The sequence below is a fragment of the Pectinophora gossypiella genome, chromosome 5, assembly GCF_024362695.1.
Source record: "Pectinophora gossypiella chromosome 5, ilPecGoss1.1, whole genome shotgun sequence".
Taxonomy (NCBI): domain Eukaryota; kingdom Metazoa; phylum Arthropoda; class Insecta; order Lepidoptera; family Gelechiidae; genus Pectinophora; species Pectinophora gossypiella.
In genome coordinates this window covers 12,418,346-12,442,970 of record NC_065408.1, presented here as the reverse complement: position 1 = coordinate 12,442,970, position 24,625 = coordinate 12,418,346, and the positions used below count along the sequence as shown (strand labels likewise).

Below are 24,625 nucleotides of genomic sequence, written 5' to 3'. Positions count from 1 at the left end.
TAGACCTATAGGTATGTAGGTAACTATTGGTATCAAAATTATATTTGTCTTGTGTCGGATATTGTACGATCAATGACTCTTTGGAATGACAGTTTTTTTTTGACCTGACTTATTGTATATTTGCCGCAGATGGCATTAACTTCTTGGCCGGGCAAATGGGGAGCGCTGAAGGCTCTCACCCGGTACAACGTTTAAGGCAACAGGCCTGAGGGTGCCCAGTTGGGCGCGAACCTCGGCTCAGGGCGTCGTCTGAGAGGAAAAATATTTGAAAGAATTAATCGACCCTAGCGGGTCGATAGCGACAAGCGCTGAATGAGGGAAATCGTCGAGAATTTCAGTATGCCTACCTACTTCATATCAAAATGTCAAAGATGATCGCGTGTTATGTACGGAGCATACTTGACTACGCTGCTTGACTGCGTAAATGCAGACAATAAAGTACAGCATTTTGCTCCTTTTGATGTAGGTACTAATTTTACCAATGTACTGTTAAAACTGTTGTGGAGCTCGGTGGCGCAGCGGTTAAACGCGCTCGATCTGCGATTGTTGAAATTAAGCAACTTTCGCAAAAACCGGTCATAGGATGGGTGACCACAAAAAAGAAAGTTTTCATCTCGAGCTCCTCCGTGCTTCGGAAGGCACGTTAAGCCGTTGGTCCCGGCTGCATTAGCAGTCGTTAATAACTATCAATCCGCACTGGGCCCGCCTGATGGTTTAAGGCCCGATCTTCCCTATCCATCCATAGGGAAGGCCCGTGCCCCAGCAGTGGGGACGTTAATGGGCTGATGATGATGACTGTTAAAACGGCCGTAATAGGTAGTCAAAGCGTGCCACTAGTTTTAGAAAGACCCAGATAACGACCACGCCGGCGTAGTCGACGTTTTCCCTTATTAAGCGTTTATCGCTATTGTCTCGCTAGAGTCGATTTATTCATTTAAATATAACCCTCTCAGACGAGACGCTCTGAGCCGAGGTTCGCGCCCAACTGGGTACTTAGTACTCAGGTCTCAAATTCTGTACTGGGTGAGAGCCCTCAGTACTCCCTATTTGTCCGGCCAGAATTTAATGCCATTTGCGGGAAATCTACAATTAGTCACGTAAAAAAGAGTTTTCGTAAATTATAAGATTAACGTCAAAAGTTTCCGTTCGGTTAAAGAGGCAGTGGTGTGTAGATTATTTTTGTCACAAAATAATAAAAAATATCATAAAGACTTACCAGGGCTCCATCAACAAGAGAAGTGACGATAACAGCCGAGTCTTCACCTCCACTGATCACCAGAGACCGGTTGACGATTGCAGCGACACATAAAACTGGGGCAATATGTTCCCTAATAACAATAATACCACACTATATTTGACAGTATTAGATAGATAGATAAAATACTTTATTGAGCACAATGGACACAGTATTAGGTACTAGGATAACATTAAATTTCAATGATAAGATAGATTCAAACGCGATAGAAACTTGATAACATAGCGTTATGAGAGGGGTTAAAAAAGCCACAAAGAAGCAATTCATCTGAAAAAGCAATATTGCTATTTGACGTTCCTCACTTATTTTTATACGCGCAAATGTCAAATTGCTTTTTAGATGAATTGATTCAATTGGCCTTATTAAACATACTAGATAATCTTTAAGATGATAAACAACTTAACTCTTATGCTTTTTGACTTGCAGTCTAGTAAAAGTTATATTAAATCAGTCCGGTCATGTCCAATGAAAAATGTACTTGGCGTTCTTAGGTTAATGAAATTACTACGAAGTTATATCAAGTGGTAGTTGCGATCCAAGTTTGAACTCAACAACTCTTGAAATCCTTCGAGTTCGGTTTGAAACGTCAAGGAATTTATAGCGACTAGTTTCCATGGCTATTTGTTATGAAAGACTGACGTGTAGTGATGCTGCGTTGCGTCGTCGTTTTATATGCAATCACAACGACATACCTACCACACGACGTGTTGCGTTGGTATGCGGTAACAACGCATATGTAACCAACAAAAGGAAGTAACAGAGACGAAGCGCAAACGAATGATGCAACGTAACGCCGCTGGAGCGGCAACGCAGTGGATTACCTATGGAGTGTACTCTTCAACATCATCATCAGATCACCAGATGATGATGATGGGTACAAACCACAGGTAAATCGAAGGGAATACTTGTGCGACGTCGTAGTAGATACGGCATTACATTACCAGGCAGCACTCAAAGCGTTAAACTTTTATATATAATTTAAACTTTTATTAATTATTTCCTTTGCTTTTTTTTTACAATATTTTGTACAATAAAGAATAATATAATAATTTTGTTGTTGACAACGCAACGGTCCGGCAATATCGGTGTGGATTAACTCTTACGAAGTCATTTTCATCATTTTGTAACGAGAAAAGCTTTTCGCCAAGAAAATGTAAACATTAATATACTTACTCCATTACTTATGATTATGAGCGGAAATGTTCAGAAGATGGAAATGAGAACGAGATAGGGAAAAGTAACTATGATTATATTACGTGGTTTCTTTATCATTATATAAGAATGAGAGATATTTATTCAAATAAATTCGAAGCGTGTATTTTTCGGTGGTACGGACATAAGGGTCCACTTGTACTAACAGTGCTCTAACATATGTCCACGGAATTGAAGAAAGAGGTTGGATAAGCCCTAATTTTATATGAGAATCGTTGTCGCCAGTTTAACCCCACCCTCTTTTGCTACTACTACTACAAAGAGTTAACTACGATAGCTCTACTGCTTTTCAATTTCACTTTACCGGCAATTTATATTTTGTGTGATAGGCTGCAATTTTATCATTACTTCGCTTCGCGAGATACTGCATACAAAAGTATTTTTTTGATAAACAAACGATCATACTAAGGTTCTTAGTTTGCCTGTGATAAGGAGGAGTCTCCTTGCATCGTGTTCGGTATTTGACCTTTTTGCCTTGCAGGTTATAATAAACAAGACTACCTTTTAATATACTATGACGGAGCTCCGTGCATTGTAAAGTTTGCGGACAAGTGGAGTGCAAAGTTGAAGTATGAACTATTTGCTCTTACATGTTTCGCTCTCACTTATGGTCCTACCAACCTCTTTCTCCTATTCCGTGCATAAGTCAGTATAATGGATAGTACACTGACTGTATACGTTACAAAGATAAGACCAAATTAGGTCCTTATCATCATCATCAATTTAAGAGCCACGCTTTTGTCGGTGTAGCATTCTCCATTCTTCAATTCTATAACTTTTTTATAAGACATGACCTACCGACCGTTCTTTTCTTTAATTTGTTCCATGTAAGCTCTTCTTGGTCTTCCCCTCTCAATATTTCCTTTTATGATGTTTTTGATAAATTCAAAATGTAGCCAAAAATCAATAATAATTAACACATATGGTCCTTAATACACGGTATTAACAAGAAGATAATATCCTAGATGTGCGAGAAGCTACAAGTCAAGTTGATATTCAAAATACTTACAAGATTTTGGTTTTGACGGCTAAAGTGTGGAGATCCCACACTATGACGCTGGTGTCTTCGGAACCAGTGAGCAGATACTGTGACTCTCTTGTCACGCACATGCATAATATTCTGCCTGAGTGACCTGGGAACAAAGTGACGCCATAAATATGATTTATTCAAAATATTTTATGTATACATTATTGTCATACATACTTAAGGTCACACCCACACGCGTAAAGCGTGTGGTCATGTGTTCTCTATCTATTAATAATTAATGAATAGTAAATTTTCTTTAATTTATCTTCTATAATGTGACATTTTTATAAGTGTGTGTGTGTGTGTGTGTGTGTGTGTGTGTCTGTGGATGGACACTGTCTGAAATAAATTATACTCGCTCCTTGTTCGAGAGGTTTTAAACAGTGTAGTCTACGTCTTATGCTCCAGCATCGTCACAATTTTCAAAGCTCATATCCAAAGCTAAAAAAAAAAGTTAGTTTCCCGCTTCCTGAACGCAGCTGTCAACTAATGTCATTACGGTTTTTGTGCACCGGCGCGTCACTTCGCCTCCGTAAATAAACTAATTGAAAACTAATATTTAATACAAAAACATGATTGATATAGTGCGAAAAATCTGTTACTTACATAATCAAGTGCTTTTTTCTCTAAAAAAGCTAGAAACAGTACCAAAGAAAAAATGTGGATGACGACGAGCGTAAGTTCTTTTTGATAAAACAAAAAGTGGATTATACTGGTAAGTCTTAACATTATCCATCTACTAAAACAAGAGAAGATATAATTATGATCAATTCAATTTAATTCCTTTTATTGTCGAAAACAAATTACTTTTTTTTGAGGTTATAATTTTATAATCCTAACATTCGAAGAAGTAACTTAAGTTGGTACTTATTACTAATAATAGTAACTAGTTTTATTAACAGAAATAATAATAATATTAAAATTGTATCGTGTTCGTGTTATAACAGTGATTTAAAAGTTATACTTTATTCCGATGTTAATGTTGTTTAAATTCGCCTTATATAAGGCAGGCAAAGATCTCAGGACTATACAGTCTTGACTTTAGTAATTTAATATTCGAAAATCACGATCAAAATAGGCCTAAGCCTTGTCTTCAGTCCCTGATTGCCGCGTTTTTATTTTCATCTGTCAAAAAAAAAAAAATTTTTGTTTGTTTTTGTAATTGTGTTCTTGGCTTATGTTGCGGTTGATAACTTACTATCAGCGAATGAAATGAGCAGTTTTATTATAAAACAAAGAGAACCAGTGAAATATAACCGCAGAATGGCATAGAAAAGTAAATAATTAACTCGGAAATAATTTGACAAGTTCAGATAATTAGATGACAGAAGCACTTTGTTTACCCTGTTCATCAAGAAGTACCTATGACACAGTAGTACTCAATATCACAGAGGTCATCTACACCATTGGTAGACAAGATACATAACTTATACAAGATAACCATACTTAAAAATGATATTATATATATTATAACAGTACATAATCCCTTCTCACAGTCTCTGTTAAGTGGTGTTAATAATGTTATCTTCTCCGAATGATACTTACAATATAAGATGATGATAATATACCCTAACAATAAAAACAGAAAGAGTGTTAAGAGAGTACAGGCAAAAGATAGCCTTATTATAGTAAGCAATTTCTTCCAAATTACTCTAATCTTATTATAATTCAAGCTTCCAACGTATGGGTGATGATTATTGGTACCAACCTAACCAACAAGAGAACACCACTTGGAGAGTCACCTAGTTAAGCACTAGTAGTGAACTGTCTGACTAGAGAATAGACAGACTATTTGTTTCCCTTTAGAGCTATCACAATAGAGGATAGACAATGGACTTGATGTATCAACCCTATTAACATAAAAATCAACCACTAAGACCATTGCTAAGCGCTAATATACCTATTTTACATTTACATACCTAGAGCTATCACTTAGAGGATAGACAATGGACTTAAAGGCACAATGCACATAAGAGCTACCATTAGGAAGGTCGCCATTGATAAGCGATAATATACCTATTTGTCATTTCCATACCTAGAGCTATCACTTAGAGGATAGACAATAGACTTGAAGGTATCAATGCAATGAATGTAAGAGCTACCACTAAGAAAGTCGCCATTGACAAGCGCTAACATATCTATTTCTCATTTCCATACCTAGAGCTATCACTTAGAGGATAGACAATAGACTTGAAGGTATCAATGCAATGAACATAAGAGCTACCACTAGGAAGGTCGCCATTGCCAAGCGCTAATATACCTATTTATCATTTCCATGCCTAGAGCTATCACTTAGAGGATAGACAATGGACTTGAAGGTATCAACACAATGAATGTAAGAGCTACCACTAAGAAAGTCGCCATTGACAAGCGCTAACATACCTATTTCTCATTTCCATACTTAGAGCTATCACTTAGAGGATAGACAATGGACTTGATGGTATGAACCATATTAACATAAGAGCTACCACGATTATGGTCGGCATTGGCAAGCGCTATATACCTATTTCTCATTTCCATACTTAGAGCTATCACTTAGAGGATAGACAATGGACTTTATGGTATGAACCCTATTAATATAAGAGCTACCACGATTATGGTCGGCATTAGCAAGCGCTATATACCTATTTCTCATTTTCATACCTAGAGCTATCACTTAGAGGATAGACAATGGACTTGATGGTATCAACTCAAATAACATAAAGCTACCACTACAAGTATCGCCTTTTGCTAAACGCTAGTAGATAGCTAGAACATAGACCAACTATTTTTTATACTTTTATTTCCATGTTTGGTTTGTCACTTGAGGAATCGAAGATAAACCATTGAATTGTCGGGGCTTACCTACCCATGTTGAAAATCAAGATTAGACTAATGCTGAGAAACAATAGACTATTATGTCAAATTGATTATTATAAAATAATGAGAGTACAAATTCTGAAGAAATAACCGACAATTCAAAACCTAAAAGCCTCTGTTCTATTAATCAACCTCAACTGTGCTAGAAATCAAAGTATGTAATGTCAGAGATTACTTTCAAAAGAGATAACTGTACACAAGACATGGTTAGAGAATACTGCTATTAAATTCTTTCAACCAACATCATAAAATTCAAATAGCACATAAATAATAATGAATAACATTGCCCGAAGAGTGAGTAAACGAGATAGCAACAGGATCTGTGGAACAGAGACAACAGTATCAGCAGGCAGCCCCACAGCCAACAGCATGAACAGAAAGCCCACAAGGAACAGTATCAGTAGGCCGCCCCACAGCCAGCAATAAAAGTAGTGATGCAACCAGTCATGATCAGCAGTGCTATAACCAGCAGTACCAGCAGCCCTACAGCCAGCAGTAGTAGCAGAGCTACAACCAGATGTATTAGCAGTCTCACAGCCATTAGTATCAACAGTGGCCCAGGCAGCAAGGCCGTTTAAGAATAGCACCTCATGAGGAGGAAGAATTCCCTATAAAGTTATAATGGGAAAATTTGCACAAGCAAATATATTTTTCAAAATTCTGGTAAAATTAATTCCGAATGTCTATCACTAAAAGTTTTAGCATTATCATTAAGACATGGGATTCAAATCCTGTCTTTGTTAATCAGGAATAACAATACTAATCTCAGTATAAATTGGGGTACCTACCTGATAATATTATAACTTCAATGAAAATTTCCTTCAAGTATTACATTCGAAATTGTAAAATATTGATACCTAGTTCGGTTAGATAGAATAGTTGCCCTTTTTATTATTAACTCATAGGTGAAAAGGAAGGAAAAATAGTTCATTAGTAACATATAACTTACATCACCATTAGCGTTTTCTCTAAATTATGTTGTTGTAGATTTATTATGTTGTTGCTGATCAGCCCAAAACACAGTTTACAATTAATATAAAAATTACAACAATAATGTCCCTCCACTTAATCAATCGGAACCAAACTGCAGTGGAGAAGTAACAATAATATTTTCATGATAAATATATGTTTATCTTATTTTTCGGTTAGTGTTGTAACGTAAATCAGGCAGGTCCCTTCACTAAATAACCTGACATATTAAATCTTCAGGATGGGTACGACAAGTGAATCCCTGTGCAAACAACAGGATCATGTTAAGTTAGGTTAAAGGAAAGGATGATTTTTACGAACGATGATAATATACCTACACGACCGATAATTAATAAATTAATGTTATCCTTATATGTAACTGCACACCTAAGGGTAAGATATGTTTTATTCATTTATTTATTTTTTCCAGTAAATAATAGGACGTCACTATTACTGTCCTAAAAACAAATTCAATAATTATTACACTAAAGAGATAGCTGCGTAAACAATGTTACGTGTGTTAATGTGTTGTGTGTACGTTGTTCTATCATCTGATTGGTGGGTGAAAGGTTGCATAGAGGAATAGGAAAAAAATCCACAACAAGTTATATTTATTATTACCACATAAAAAAATATACTAAATATTATTACCAAGCCCATATGGTCGATATTAGGTAATACACAATAACTTGGGCTCAGGTAATCTATTTTAATAAAAACAAAATCTTAATTATTACGAAGATAATTATCACACAAGTACATAATGTAAATGCACTTCCCCTCTTTATACTTTCAGCCTCATTTAACAATATCTTATAATAAAGAGGAAAGTTTAGTTCAGTGGTTCTGAATATTTTAATGAAAAAGGTCATTTGAATAAATGTATCGAAATTCTTACTTGCACTTATATTTGTATTTTCTCTAATCAATTTGACATGTTGTCTTAGGATTCATTTAACTACTCAATGTCGACAACAATTGCCAACTTAGCACAGGATGTTACAATCAATCTTGTGTCTGGGTGCCCTCGTCATTACCCGTTCTTCTTTATGTATTTCTTCTTCTTTTATGTATGTAAACAAATAATGTGTAACTTTGATAATTATTGTAGCCCTTGGTATGCCAATGAAAAATGAGTGTTATACTATATGATGAAGTCTCACAGTCCTTTCGACTATAACTATCGTTGTTGTTCAAGAGCTTCGGAAATGTGCTCTATGGTGAGGTCCCTGTGAGGCTCTTATAGCCAATCTTGATGTTGAGCTCATTCAGAAATTTGTTCTTGTGTAGTTCTTTTGTTGCGAAATTGATAGTAATGTGAAATAGGTATTTAATGTACTCGCTCAACTTCAACTTAATTATTTAGAACTATGTATCTATTCTAGTACAGTATAGTATAACCATATATTATATAACATACATAATATCGATTCCATTCTTGAGAACTGGTGAAACTTGTTTAGCGAACAGTTATTATTCTTATTGTTTTTTACATGATAATATCAAAACGTTTGGTGGAACGCCGCGCTGAGTTTATCAGGCGACGGCTGTGCCTCTTACTGCCTTTATTGGGATTAAAGTCATGGGCAGCTTAATTAACTTTCGTGATAACAATGTACTTTATTCATTAATGAATAATCATATTATTGGTACTCGTTTCAATTTAAATGTTTCATTCCCAACTAAACTTTGAACATCTACACTGTTTAAAACCTCTCGAACAAGGAGCGAGTATAATTATGAGATTAAACGAACTTACCTGTAAGTGAAGTTCTATCTCAATTATACGAAGCTCCTTGTTCGAGAGGACTCCCTCCCTTCAATTTTAATATCCCGCCCTAAAGCTTCCACAGGTGATGGAGTTGTCCATGAAACATGCTTTAAACATAATGACATTAGTTGACAGCTGCGTTCAGGAAGCGGGAAACTAACTTTTTTTTTTTAGCTTTGGATATGAGCTTTGAAAATTGTGACGATGCTGGAGCATAAGACGTAGACTACACTGTTTAAAACCTCTCGAACAAGGAGCTTCGTATAATTGAGATAGAACTTCACTTACAGGTAAGTTCGTTTAATCTCATAATAAATAAATAAAATTAATGTTTTTATTTTAGTTTCATTTATTTAAATAGAAATAAGTAATAATATATGAGCTCCTCCGTGCTTCGGAAGGCTCGTTAAGCCGTTGGTCCCGGCTGCATTAGCAGTCGTTAATAACCACCAATCCCCACTGGGCCCGCGTGGTGGTTTATGGCCCGATCTCCCTATCCATCCATAGGGAAGGCCCGTGCCCCAGCAGTGGGGACGTTAATGGGCTGGTGATGATGATATGACAACCACTTTTGGAATTTGACAACAGTGAGCATTATAAAACCCGCAGACCAAGCGGGAAGCGATACATAATGCAACTCTGTTGTGTACGCGATAAATTTTATAACTAAGACCTGGTTGCTATACATGCTATGGGTGAAACATTTCTTATCCACCGAAAAGGAATAATTTTAAAATGAACGCGGGCGAATAAAATAGGCATCTCGCTCATATGTTTATGCAACCCATTTGACGTGGGCTGTCATCTTAATTATGTCGGGTTTTTGGCCAATATTAAATTTTGGAAGAGCTTTTTAAATGTTTGCCTAAAATTGACGTGTGTTCCATAAATTGTATGCCTGTCGATAACCCGTCCCTTTCTTTGTCAGTGGATAAGAAAATGACAGGTATAACTTTAAATAAAATAAGATGGTGTGTACAGGAATCAGCACATTATGGTAAATTGTAGTTGTTCACCATAAAAGGGCGCGATAACAGCTGTTGGCGCCCTATACCAACCTCTCCCTATACCAAAACAAAAGATTATTAAAAAAACATTTGCGGATTGATGAAAAGCTGAATTCCCAACTTTATACCATAACTGTACTATACAAAAAAAAATCGCTCGGCGTAGAGGAAAAAAAGCGAACGCAACGCCATGCCAAGCCATTCGCCGTAGCGGGAATCGCCGTTCGGGGAGTCGCTGTCAACGCCATAATTCAACTTCTCCGTGAAGAATGATTTAACGCTTTCTAACTTAAGACTTGTTATTCGTATAAAGTGACTTAGAGGTAAAATAATTAAACAGATAAAGTAAAATTAATTACGGCAAAGTAAAATTAATCACAGTTCAAATTTAGCACACAAATAACTGAATCAAAAGACCTCGTAAATTGTATTAATCTTTACAATAGAAGGAAATGTCTGACTGCGGGGTAATACTATTACAATCGTCGTAAAATCATCATCTTCCTGCCTTATCCCACTTTAGGTGGGGTCGGCACAACATGTATTATTTCTTTTTCATTAATTTCTGTCAATCGTCATATCAGTACTCATACATTTCACGCACATATCCTTCTTTTCACAATCCACCCACACATTTTTGGGTCGTCCCCTACCCCTATATCCATCTACATTCACACTCACAACTTTCCTCGTTATATGCCTTTCATCCCTCTTCATTACATAAACTCACGCCTATTTCCCATAGTTAAGCATAGACTTTGGAATTTCATTTGCTTTGATCCTGATACACTTCTTTTGCTTCCTCCACAATCGTCGTAAAATGTTTAAAATAATACAAAAGGAAGAATTGCTACACTGGGGCTGTAGGCCACGGTCGTGTAGTCTGGGTAAGTTGAAAGTAATTGTATTTACGTGGGGCCGGTCGGCAAATAAGGCCGTGTTTCCACTAGTGATGGGCGAGGATTTTAAGCGAGTCAAATTAAGCTACCACTACTGTCGGTACTATCGTACTATTCAGAGGCGGAGGACATGAGTCCTAGTATGGCTTTGTAATATACTACTCTGGGCGCCATCCCACTTGCGTCAGAGTACTACGGGGCGGAAGGCAAGAGGGAAACCAGTGCCCTATTTTTGCCTAAAAAAGTAGCATGGAGAAAATGCTACACGGACAAGAGCATGGCTCTTAAATTGATGATACGCCCCACTAGGGTCGATTAATTCTTTCAAATAATATATAATCGACGCCTCAATCCGGTTCACGCCCAACTGGATACTACGGCCTGTTGTCTTAAATTTTGTACCGGGTAAGAGCCCCCAAGGCTCCCCATTTGTCCGGCCAACTAGTTAATACCAAATGCGACAATTCTAAGATAAGTAACGTAAAAAAATCGTAGAAACCTTTTCCACTAAAACTGGTACCACAGACATCGATAGCTACGAATCTTGGCGCATCTCCGATGGAAAGACAGCTTTATGCTCGGGTCAGATCTCCCCTTTACAAATATTTAAGCAGCAACAAAATTAGCGCTTTTAGTTAAACCCAAATAAAGGTCTATTGTATACTACCTACGACGGAGAGAGGTTATATCGGACAAGTTGTCGCTGTTAATGTAGCTCATTATGGTGGTACAAACTTTGAAGGGATATTTGAGGTTTGAAATGTAATTTATTATGGTATTTTGCACGCGAATGTATGGTCAAATTATGTGATTCTGTAGATATACACAGAAACAGCCATTTTGTGTCGTTATATTTTTGTAGACATACATAACTCACGCCTATTTCCTACCGGAGCACGCAGAGAATATGAAATTCAACTTGCTTCGATCCTGACATTCTTCTCTAGATATGCGTCATACGGTATTCACAAATTGATCGGAAAGAAGCAGCTTTATACTACCTAGCTGCCTTGAGAGAAAATAATATAAGATCATGCTCTACCATGCAGATCTAGTGCGAATTGGTTGACAAAAGCCTAAACTCTGAAGGCAATTTGACTTGAGCGAAACTAAAAACAACAAAAGTATTTTTTATTCAAAACAACATACTTACATATTGTTAATATTTTCATCGACAATTATCCCGTTTTTCACAGGGTCCGCTTACCTAACCTGAAGATTTGACAGGTGCGGTTTTTTGCAGAAGCGACAGCCTGTCTGACCTTCCAACCCGCGAAGGGAAAACCAGCCTAATACAGGTTAGGTCACATGCCTCCAAAAATGCACTTCTCGGGAATGTGGGCTTCCGATGTTTTCCTTCACCGCTGAGCATATGGTCATCATCCTCATCCAAGCCGTGTCCGGCGACGGCGACTCCTAAATGTCTATCCCAGGTCGATGTTATGATAGGCTCTAATATGACTAGCAAAACCGAACTTCGATTTGAAGAATGGTAACCATTTATGAACCAAAACAAATTTGACAATCATTATGCTGGATTCGAACCTGCGACTTCAAAGCGTTCTACTAACTGGGCTACCACGGCTTCCCCGGTTGGGAACCCGGATATTACGGTAATTCAATAAAGGTACCAAAAACGTATATGTCATCTCACGCCTATTCCCCACCGGGGTAAGCAGAGACAATAGAATTCCATTTACTTCGATCTTGACATGCTTCTACTTCCTCCATATTCATCAATCGTTTCAGAGTAGATCGTACTAAACTTTTCTAAGGATATCCCCAATTTGGTCAATGTACGTCGTTCTAGGCCTGCAAATGCCTCTACCAACAACCTTCGTCATGTATGCCGCTTTCGTAATCCTATTATCCTTCATCTGCTGTACGTGTCCAAACCAGCTCTCAAAAGTAAAAATAATTAATTAAAAGTAAATAAATAAAAAGGGCTGTTGTACCTACATCACTAACAACAGTCGACGTACGTACGAAATAGGAGTGTCATACAAACATATTCGCTTGAATGGGTGCGTCTGTTCACATTAATTCACAGTCATAAGAGCGGAACCTGCGCAAGCGGAAAATCAATAGGGCAATTCCGTACGTGTTTTGCAATAGCAGTAATTGTTTTAATACCATTATGCTCTGTCAGTAAGGAGGGGCTTCACGGGCGTTGCCAATCCGTTGCGTCGACGTAACGCTATTTTATCAACGTGCTATGTGTCAATGCAATGTATCGTGTAGAATGTCGGGATTTATATGTAGAATAATGGGCCATCGCTCAGGACCTAGACAAGTTAGTCAAACAAAAAGAAGTAAAAGTTTTGAAGTAAATTTGAAAAAATACAGAAGGCTCGGTGAGGTATAGGTATCTTACGATGGATGTATCTTTGACTGCCCCATTGGGATATATATAGTTGTGAGGTTATGTTTATGATGTTGTGTATTTTTGTAGCTTTGCCTCAGATTGCATTAACTACATGGTCGGACAAAGGGTAGCGCTGCAAGATAAATGTATGGAATTGTTATAAGCTAACCACAAGCTGACGAAATGTAGGCCCTGTCGGGCCTACAACGCATTGTGTGGCAACGCGCCACCGCCGTATAGTCAACAGGACGTATGGATTCCCGTTGGTTTGTAACCGCCCTTATTGTTTCATTCAAATGAAACTCGTTCGCATATTTAATTATAATGCAAAATGCCATGTTGACTCTACTAACTGGAACAATACAGCTGACCTTTTCAAGCAAAACAAACAGAAACTACGGCGCGTGTTTTCGTATCATGTCCCTGTGAAACTCTGGCAATTAACTTTTCAGTTGTATTGGAAGGGAAAAGTATTTTATTTTTGAACTTTAACCGGATGCGCAGAGCCACGAGTAATCAGGATGCTTGCAGACACTTTTTATTTCTTTCATCATGGTGTAATAGTACTTTTTGTATTATATTTATACTTAAGTACTTCGTTCTCGGCATGAGCATAGCCCATACCCGAGACCACGGATTTGTACTTAGGTACTACGATACTGACACACTACTTTCGCTACAGCGCTCCCCATTTGTCCGGCAAGTAGTTAATGCCATCTGCGGCAAATCTACAATAAGTCACGTCAAAAAAACTACTTTCGCTTCTTCCACTCGTTTAGAGAACAGTCATGAGGAATATAATGTACCCACTTTAGGACTCTGTCGCACTAACATATTTGACATTTAGTGAGACTTACAGTTCAATTTTGTCAAAAAAGTTAATGTGACATGGTACCAAAGTGTATACATATTAATGCTCGTGACCGTACTCTTGATCTAGCCCTTCTTTAAGACATCCTAGATCTGATCGCGGTACCAAGAAAAATGATGCCTGTCGCTCGAAAATCTTTTCTATTCCAAGGTGAAATAGAACCCGAAGTAAGTAGATACCTACCTTCAAGTTGTGATACCACATTGCTATCTATACTTAGTACATTTATAGCACAAGTTGGCTGAAAGTTTCGTAATTTGACGGTGTCTGGGGTATAGTACCTTTCTTTTAAGGATAGCAGATGAAATTATATTGGCAGGTACCTACAGTGCCGGTTGTAACTCTACTAGCGCCCTGGGCGAGATTTCTACGGCGCCCTCCAACTGGATTTCAAACGGTCTAATAGCTGAATGCCGACTTTCTGCAAAATGTCTACTAATATAAATCTTGATATACAACTTATCGCACTATGCCAACTTTTTCTTATTTAAGTAACCCATACGAAAAAAGAGAAAGCATATAAAGAAAAATATTAAAATACATATTTACCTATTTATTATAATATTTATTATAAAAAAATAACCACTTATTAAAAAAAAACAATAAAATTTTACTTTTCTGGCCTTTCTATCAGCTATCTTTTTTTTTAATACTTTTGTTTTTTATTTTATTTTTTTATTAAAGGAAAACATACAGCTTAAAATAACACATGTATCAGTATAACACACTTAAGGTAGTACAGAAGCCAATTAAGTTTTCACCAAGAATTAATGCATGCACTTGGGTATACAAAAAGAAGTAAAAATAAAACACATATAAGTAGGATGATTAAAAGAGAATACGAGTCTAGACATAATAGTTATAATATTAGTGAGTACAGTATATCTTTCAGCATATCTTTTGCAGGCTGCGGCGCCCCTTTTTTCTGGCGTCCTGGTCGATCGCCCAACCGCGCCGCACCCTAACACCGCTACTGGGTACCTACTGGGAAACCGGGGTTAAACTTACCAGCGACACCGGAAGTATTCTGAGGGGGAATTTTCTAAGATGTTCCAGTTCGCAATTCACACAAAGATCAATAGAAGAAAGACCCATTATCTTTAATCATAATCAATCACAACAACATATAAATTAAAATGTTAAGCTACTAAATGTGTGTTTTAGTAGCTTAACATTTTTTTTTTATTAGGTTTACCAACAGTTACAACATTATTACTACGCTTATTCAACAAACATAGGTATTATTCTAAATGCGTAACCAATTAAAGGTAAACAATTTGTATAAACTTATCAAGCTAAAAGTAACGTGTGTGTGTGTGTGTGTGTTTAAGTGTGTTTGTATGTATATGCGTGTTTATGTGTGCTACAATAAGTACAATATGAACATAGAGTCTCATAGATCCCCATTAAAACGCGGTAAGAACCCGTTATTATGTGTTTTAATTATAGATACATACGATATAATATACATAAATATCAGCCGCCTTAAAATCTGAACCCTGTTGATCCTGCATTAAATGATTGGAATACTTGCGACTTTAGCCCAATTTTACTGATAGAAAATATGTCGATATCTGTGAACTGATTGTTGTATGTTAAAATCATTCGACTAATAACGGAATTTTTTCCATAGTTAGTGGAATGTGAATTCTTTCCTTTCACACAAAACACTCATCCTTTCACACTATCACACACGTACACGCACTCTCACACATATAACATCATACACACCTACACACATACATCATTCACGCAAATTAGTTTAGGTATCTGCATATTTTTGTTGTTCGAGCACTTGGACTATTTCGGATATAAATAATATCATCATCATCAGCCCATTAACGTCCCCACTGCTGGGGCACGGGCCTTCCCTATGGATGGATAGGGAGATCGGGCCTTAAACCACCACGCGGGCCCAGTGCGGATTGGTGGTTATTAACGACTGCTAATGCAGCCGGGACCAACGGCTTAACGTGCCTTCCGAAGCACGGAGGAGCTCGAGATGAAAACTTTTTTTTTTTGTGGTCACCCATCCTATGACTGGCCTCTGCGAAAGTTGCTTTACTTCAACAATCGCAGACCGAGCGCGTTTACCGCTGCGCCACCGAGCTCCTCATAAATAATATAGTTCCACTTAATGATATTTTTACAAAACTGTAAAAACTGAACACTGCCTGTCAAGATACAGGTCTCCTAGTTTGAGAGACAGGGTTACCTTCTGCTTTTAAATAGCCACCAACAAAATTATATTTTATTGTTAATGTAATGTTTAATAATATGAAAAAAAAAAAGATCTCAGCGCGATTTCATTATGTATACTGTTTATTTAAAAAATATATATGGCTTCCTTATGTAAGCTGTGGCTTATAGACAATTAACCCAAAATGCCAGCAAGTCATAATTACAATACAAGCGATAAGGCCGCCATTTGCCATGTACTTAGTTAAGAGACTTTTTGTAATTATTTCTTTTTATTTTGGTGCAATAAAGTGTATTTGTATTGTATTGTATTGTACAAGTAAAATCAACGTTTCGAGAAATGGTAGGTAGTGCCCTGCCCATGCACTTCGCTTTGCTCGTCTTGGCGGGGGCACTCTGACCTTGGCATGATAAATGGGGTACAAAATTTAAGACAACACGCCTGAAGCAAACCCGGAAGCGCGGAAGGAGGGAAAATGTCAACGTGTTTTTTTTTGACGTGACTTATTGTAGACTTGCCGCAGATGGCATTAACTACTTGGCCGGACAAATGGGGAGCGCTGAAGGCTCTCACTCGGTACAACGTTTAAGACAACAGACCTGAGGGTGCCCAGTTGAGCGCGAACCTCGGCTCAGGGCGTCGTCTGAGAGGAAACATATTTGAAAGAATTAATCGACGCTAGTAGGTCGATAGCGATAAGCGCTGATTGAGGGAAATCGTCGACCACGCCGGCGGGCTCGGTATCGGGGTCCTGAAGTGTTTGGTGTCGCGAGTTGATTGGCTGCCTCTATGGCTAGAGTAATCGGCTCGTCGGAAGTAAAATGTCGACCATACCGGCTCGTTTCTTATGTAAAAATAATAATTACATCATGCAATGCACTGGTGAACCCTTTAATGTTGTGGGTGTCTATAGGTGATGGTAGGTAATTGCTTACCACTTATACTCGTTTGGCCCACTTTAAAAAAAATGATACAGTAACAGCCTCCGTGGTCTAGTGGTTAGAGCGTTAGGCTCACGATCTGAAGGTCCGGGTTCGATTCCCGATGGGGACATTGTCGAAATCACTTTGTGAGACTGTCGTTTGTTTGGTAAGGACTTTACAGGCTTGAATCACCTGATTGTCCGAAAAAGTAAGATGATTCCGTGCTTCGGAGGGCACTTAAGCCGTTGGTCCCGGCTATTAGCCGTAAAAACACCTCCACCAACCCGCATTGGAGCAGCGTGGTGGAGTATGCTCCATAACTCCTCCGGTTGATTGAGGGGAGGCCTGTGCCCAGCAGTGGGACGTAAATAGGCTGTTTATGTATGTGTACAGTAATAAAAACAGTTACCTTTAAAAGTGTGAACCTTGGAGTTAGACATGACATGCCAGAGTTGAGGGTCGCCGGCTGACGGGGCTAGCACCAGATGTTGGCCAGATGGTGCTAGCTGCAGCAACTTGGCACCGGCGCCTAGAGTTGATCCCCCGACTGATACCACTCGTACTGTCGAAGCTATTGGTGGTTGAAGCCTGAGAATAAAAAAAATATAGATAAGCAAGTGTTCACATTATAAATCCTACTGACTTATACCTAATATTAAGTAATATGTGTACGTCACATAGTCTACCACCAGACAATCAAGACGCTTTTTAGCGACACCTCATTTGTTAAATTCTGATGAGTGCTTTAGGAGTTAGGAGGGAACAAACGTGTATACACACATACATATATACATATCGCATAACCCTCATTTTGCTTCGTCGCAGTCGGGTAAACAATATGACGAAATGTTTACAACCACTGTCACCAAAGATATGTCTTGCCTTATTTAAAAAAATAAATATTTATCTGTGTAATGAAAGCCTTATTCACAAATCGGTAAAGTATGTATCAGAATGGCATTGTTGGTTCACCGCCTGAAATTATTTTCATACGTCTAGGCCTATGGTTTGTTACTAATAATACGTTTTTTTTTAGTGGACGGATTCCAAACGATTGTATTATCAAAATACGGCGCTTCCTCTTATAAACATGCCCAAGTAAATTATATATCCTACCCGATAATACGAGTATGACTTAGTCTACAAATAATAATTATCTTCTTCAATAAATCCAGTCAAACTCAAATTGAACTCAGTATGCCGGTCTTCCCCATATTGACCTTACCTAATATTAAACATAACATAAACATAAATAGCCTATATACGTCCCACAGCTGGGCACAGGCCTCCCCTCAATCCACCGGAGGGGGTATGGAGCGTACTCCACCACGCTGCGCCTTATTAAACAGAACGAGCAATTTAGTACAATAATTAAGTAGTAAATATTTCGCAATAGTTTCATTCAAATTCAAATTCCAAAATATCTTTTTTATTTTATTCAGTTGGTAACATAGTTACACTTTGAATTGCCATTTTTTACGTAACGAACGTCTCATTCGCCTAATACTACTGTAGCTTCTCACAACCTTTATAGCCAGGGAAAAGAAGTTGCTAGAAAAACTGCTTATTGCGTAAATTGCTTACTTCACGGGCGTTTAGCTGGTTTATTCATTTCCAAAATGAAAAGCTGATTTCCAAACAGTTTTTAGCATAGCTGTACTATTAAGTACATCAACTCTCGCTCAACGTAAAGAAAAAACCTAACTTACCTACCGCTGACAAACGCACGATAAAGCGACATAATAAATGTTGTCATCATCATCATCATCCCAATAACGTCCCCACTGCAGGGGCACGGGCCTTCCCTATGGATGGATACGAGTAGGGGCCTTGAACCATCACGCGGGCCCAGTGCGGATTGATGGTTATTAACGACTGCTAATGCAGCCGGGAGCAACGGCTTAACGTGCGAAGCACGGAGGAGCTCGAGCTGAAAACTTTTTTGTGGTCACCCATCCTATGACCGGCCTTTGCGAAAGTTGCTTAACTTCAACAATCGCAGACCGAGCGCGTTTACCACTGCGCCACCGAGCTCCTCAGTAATAAATGTTTTGAACTCGAAAAACTGACTAGAATGTATAGTTACCTGGGCACTTTAATTAGACGAATAATTAATAGTGGATGCCTCCGTGAACTTCATGCATAGTTGAATACCAACGTATCTATTTCAGGCAACCGCAGTATTGATAGCAATCGAACAGTTAATTACTGGGCTTGACGTCCAACGGACACAACAACTTATGGATACCCATAAGTAGATCACTAAGTTAACATAATATTATACAGAGTGTTAGTGACATCGTAACGAAAACTTTGAGGCATGATTCAAACCATGATTCGGTGTTCATATTATCTGTATTACTAAAATGACAAACACCTGATTGTCCGAAAAAGTAAGATGATTTCTTCTTTCGGAAGCCACGTTGAACCTTTAGTCCCGGGTTAGGTAGGTACCTAACCCGCGTTACAGGCGGAGCTAGTAGGTACTAGCTCAAACGCCTCTATCAACTCGCACTCGAGCGGCGAGGTGAAGTATGCTCCATATCCTCTGATTGATTTAGGAGAGGCCTGTGCTCAGTTCAGGGATTTATATATATTTGTTATTTATGTTTATGAACATAAGTACACTGCCAAATCTATCAGAGCTTTTTCTTCTCTTGTGTGGGTTGCGATTGTGGGATCAATGCGCGACTTCATCAACTTCATCAGGGTTACTATTGTGCCGCCAAAGAACCCTGACATTGCTCGTGTAACGACTAACATACTTAAAGTAAATAGTAGCCGGAATCGATTTCTTAACGTGTCTGCGGATGCACGGATCATCTTACTTTCCGACAATCGTGTTAACCAAACTAGGGATCGCAAAGTTATTTTTGTGATATTTCCCTTCTGGTATTCAAAAACACAACCACTAATATATTATTCATAAACTCATTACCCCGGAGTGAACAACCGCATGTAAAAGACAACTTGCAACCGCTTGCAACCGCCGCGCCGCAAGGTTGGTCCTAAAAGTCCTAAAAGGACTACAATGTATCGCATGACCAACCTTGATCAACGTTCAAAAACTTATTGGAAATAATCATTATTTTGAAGTCAATAAAAAACTAATGTTCTCAGAAACATCCCCTCATAACCACAAATAATGAAAGGTTTGTACTTAACGCTGTTATACCACTGAGCACAGTGAGCACATAATTGAAAGTAATGTAACCTTGTTTTCTCGCGGTAAATAGGTTACGAACGAGAGCAGATGTAGCGAAGGTATTAAAGGCTTAAAGGTACTTATGGATTCACAAACTTTACCTAATACTTTGTGTAAACTAACCCAGTCAGAGCTTTGGAACACAGAAATTATGACACAGAAAATAATGAGTAACGTCTTGGAAAACAAAGTTTTGTTTCCCAAAGATGGTTGACATCACAACATCATTCATATAGATTATGTAAATATAAGATCCTAATATGACAGATATCGCCGCGATGTGCTGTCGATTCAACTTTTATGGCATAATTGTGGAATAAAAAGATAATCTGCTAAGATAAATACCGATTTAACGATAGACGGAATAGTAAAATAAAAATAAATAAAAAATAAAAAGAAGACATGCCAAAAACATGAAGTATGCCTCTTTTATGTCAAAAATCAAAATTAAATTCCTTTCTTAACATATCTAATTATTAAAAACATTGTAAAAACAATGTGAAATTGATTTTATAAATGTTAATCGTTGATAACTGCGTCACAAAATTGTAGTCTCAATTGGGTCGTGTACTAGGTTCAAAATAAAATTATGAAATTCTGATTACTAACTAAAGACACACCTAAAACTAATGAAAATTATTTTCTTTTTTCTGTTTAACTTATTTATGTATTTTAAACAAGAAAAACGTAATAATAAGTCCGACATTTTATCACGTTTTTCTATGGCGTCACAGTGTGCTTTTTCAAACAAATTCCATAGTAATTTCTAGTTTTGACGTTTAGTAAAAAGTAACTGCCACAGATCAGTATCCTGATAAAAAACAAGTGAACACTCAATTGACGAACTTTCGTTTCAAGTTCTATCTAGGTAGGGAGACGATGAGGAAAATATCTAAGGAGTCCGGGAGGTAATAGGATAGCCGATTAGCAAGTTAATTAGCGATACTCACCGACCCGTGTACAGCTAAATGTGGCTACAAGATTCTTTCTACGTGACCTAGTCGCTTAGTTATGCAAGTGAGATGCTAATTATACCTGGGTGAGCACTTCGCTGCTCAGGGCATCATCTGAGTGGATTATATTTAAAAGAATTAAATCACGCTAGTGGGCCGATAGCGATAAGCGCTGTGTGCACGCAAACTATACTCATGGCTGAAATTTGAATCTGCCGCCTCGACTTATGCGAGCCGCGGCATTCCACGCTATTGGTCGAAACCAATATGGCGTCACTCTGTTCGCGCCGACCACGGGGTTCACCACGGATAATTTGTTTGCTGTGAATTTATTGTGAAGAAACTGTTTAATCTATAGGAAATTGTGTTATTAATGTTGGACAATACCTAATTCAACTCAGCTGAGTGTTAAGTTGGTGAATACAACAAGGAACTGTCGGCGGTATAGGTATCTCGGTCCCGTGGTTTGGAACCCGGCGCAGCAGCAGTCAGGTTGGTGGCCTTCTTATTTCATGCTGTGATTATGTATAGATTTGTGTTGCACTGACCACCTTACCAGCCATGGATTTAGTCTCTAGCTCTGGTTATCGAAGGAATTAACGAACACGCTGAATGAGAGAAATCGTCGACAACGCCGGCGGGGTCGGTATCGGGGTCCTGAAGTGTTTGACGTCACAGGCTAGAGTAATCGGGTCGTCAGGACCTTCGGGCGCCAATATTTTTCAGTACCGTCATCACATGACAGATTATTTTATGACTGCAGAGAAGGTTTTCTCTTCCTGGGGGTTAACTAACAAAGAAAAAAAGAAACATTTGTTATTTTCGGACACAACAGACACTGACAGACATACATACATACGTAAGCTCACGCCTATTTCCTACCGGGGCAAGCAGAGCCTAAGGAATTCCATTTGCTTCGATCCTGACACACTTCTCTTGCTTCCTCCACAATCGTTTCATACACGCACGCTGTTTCCGAGTAGATCGTATTAAACCTTTTCAAAGGACATCTCCAATTTGGTCAATTTACGTCCTTAGTGTACGTTTACCATACTACCATCAACCTTCGCTTTATATACCGCTTTAGTAATCCTATTATCCTTTATCCGCTCTACGTGTCCAACTTAACATCCACACAAAAAGAAAAACGTACCAAAACCAAAATCATAATAAAAAGATAAAAATTAATAACAAGTACATTGTTTTAAGTATACGCGGTTATTATCATAATTAAAGCACATAATAACGGGTTCTTACCGCGTTTAAATGGGGATATGAGACTCCCGATATTTCGACACTGTTGCAAGTGCCATGATAATATCGGGAGTCTCATATCCCCATTTAAACGCGGTAAGAACCCGTTATTATGTGCTTTAATTAAATAACAAGTATTTAAAAATGCAACGTACTGACAGCTCGATCATCTACGGTACAGTCCGGAATAAAAGGACCTCGCTCACTAACTCAATAAGTATGTTGCAAACTATTTCCAAAAGCGAGAGTGACAGCTGATCAAAATGTATGGGATTGTCATAAAAGGTGACATGTCGATCCCATAAGTCCACCGACAGCAGATATACTTCTACCTGCTATGTATGTATGTTTAACATTAACAGTGACACGTCATCCTAGCATTATCCCGTATTTCACAGGGTCCGCTTACGTAACCTGAAGATTTGACAGGTCCGGATTTTTACAGAAGCGACTGCCTGTCTGACCTTGCAACCCGCGAAGGGAAAACCAACCAAATACGTACGGGTTACGATGTTTTCTTTCACTACTGAGCTCGTGATAATCATTCATGATCCAAACATCCCTCGCGGAGGGTCCCTGGCTTTGACTCCAAGCGAAAAATCTGGACACGACTGAACCGGTGTAGGACCGACTATGGAAAGTCAAACCATCACCTATGTAAATGGGGCTTAAAGGAGTCACCATGCTGTGAATGTGGTCACCCGGACCAAACCATATCTCACATAGTGAACGAGTGCCCTCTGCACCAGTTCCCAGGTGGTATAGCCGAGCTGCATTGTGTGACGGATGCAGCAGAGACTTGGTTAAGGGAGCTTAAGCTGGATATTTGATCCAAGCAGGATATTTGTCTGCCATACGCAATAATAATAATGATCCAAACATGAATTCGAAAAACAAATTCGGCAGTCATTGGTTTACGCCTGTGCTGGATTCGAACCTGTGACGTTAAAGTGAGAGACAAGCAATCTACCAACTGCGATATTACAGCTCTTCTTCTCTGTCTGCTACATTATGTAGGTGTGGTTAATATTAACAGTACCACGTCATCGTTTTAAAACCTTGTAACCATCGCATACGTACTCAATTGTTTGTATTCAGCTGTCAGAAACATTTATTTTATTTTCCTATCTCATCAGATCTGTTTTCGACGTGAACAATAAAATAATTTGAATTACGGACATCAATCCATTGCTATCGAGTTCCAGTAAATATCGGAAGATAAATAACATTTAGGTATTTATTTACAAAGGAAAAAGGAAAAAGTGTTTTAAAAGTAGGTAGAGATATATTCTTTTATGATTTACGAGACATACAGAATCGAAGTGATTATGTTTTTATTTTTTTTTTTATTTAGGAATATAACATGACATAGTAATACTAGTCCACTAGGTAAAAAAAGACAGCCATCACCGATTGCATAACATAATTGTAGTGTAACCGGTTAGTTTCTGCTTCTATTTTGGACTAGAAGAGAATGAGACATGTACCACCTAATTACAAAACGAAGACTAAAGATAAATTAGCATTAAAATAATAATACGCGTCACGAAAGAAGTCCTAAAAATCCAAAAGAAGGCCTAGAAGCACTTACATTGACCAAATTGGAGATGTCCTTAGAAAAGGCTTAGTACGATCTACTCTGAACCGGCGTGCGTGTATGAAGCGATTGACAAATGTGTCAGGATTTTCAAATTTTATTTTGCAATAGCTCTATTTTTTTTTCTGGTTTCATACCATTTAAATATTGTATACTTAAATGAAGTTTACATGATTTTATGTTTTTATTTGCAGTTATTATTTTAATTTGTTAACTTTAGTTTCTACTGTTTATTATTATAGACAATTGAAAAAGATA

At 38.1% G+C, this 24,625-nt stretch overlaps 1 protein-coding gene across 1 annotated transcript in view; it reads right to left on the bottom strand.

The window, feature by feature from the left end:
* LOC126367006 (protein qui-1) overlaps positions 1-24,625 on the bottom strand; it is a 175,984-nt gene that overhangs the window by 18,236 nt on the left and 133,123 nt on the right. The window contains exons 15-17 of the mRNA XM_050010355.1: positions 17,768-17,946; positions 3,477-3,600; positions 1,217-1,328 (exon numbers count right to left, since the gene is read on the bottom strand). Coding sequence (XP_049866312.1) covers positions 1,217-1,328; positions 3,477-3,600; positions 17,768-17,946 — 415 coding nt within the window. The remainder of the gene's footprint in view (positions 1-1,216; positions 1,329-3,476; positions 3,601-17,767; positions 17,947-24,625) is intronic.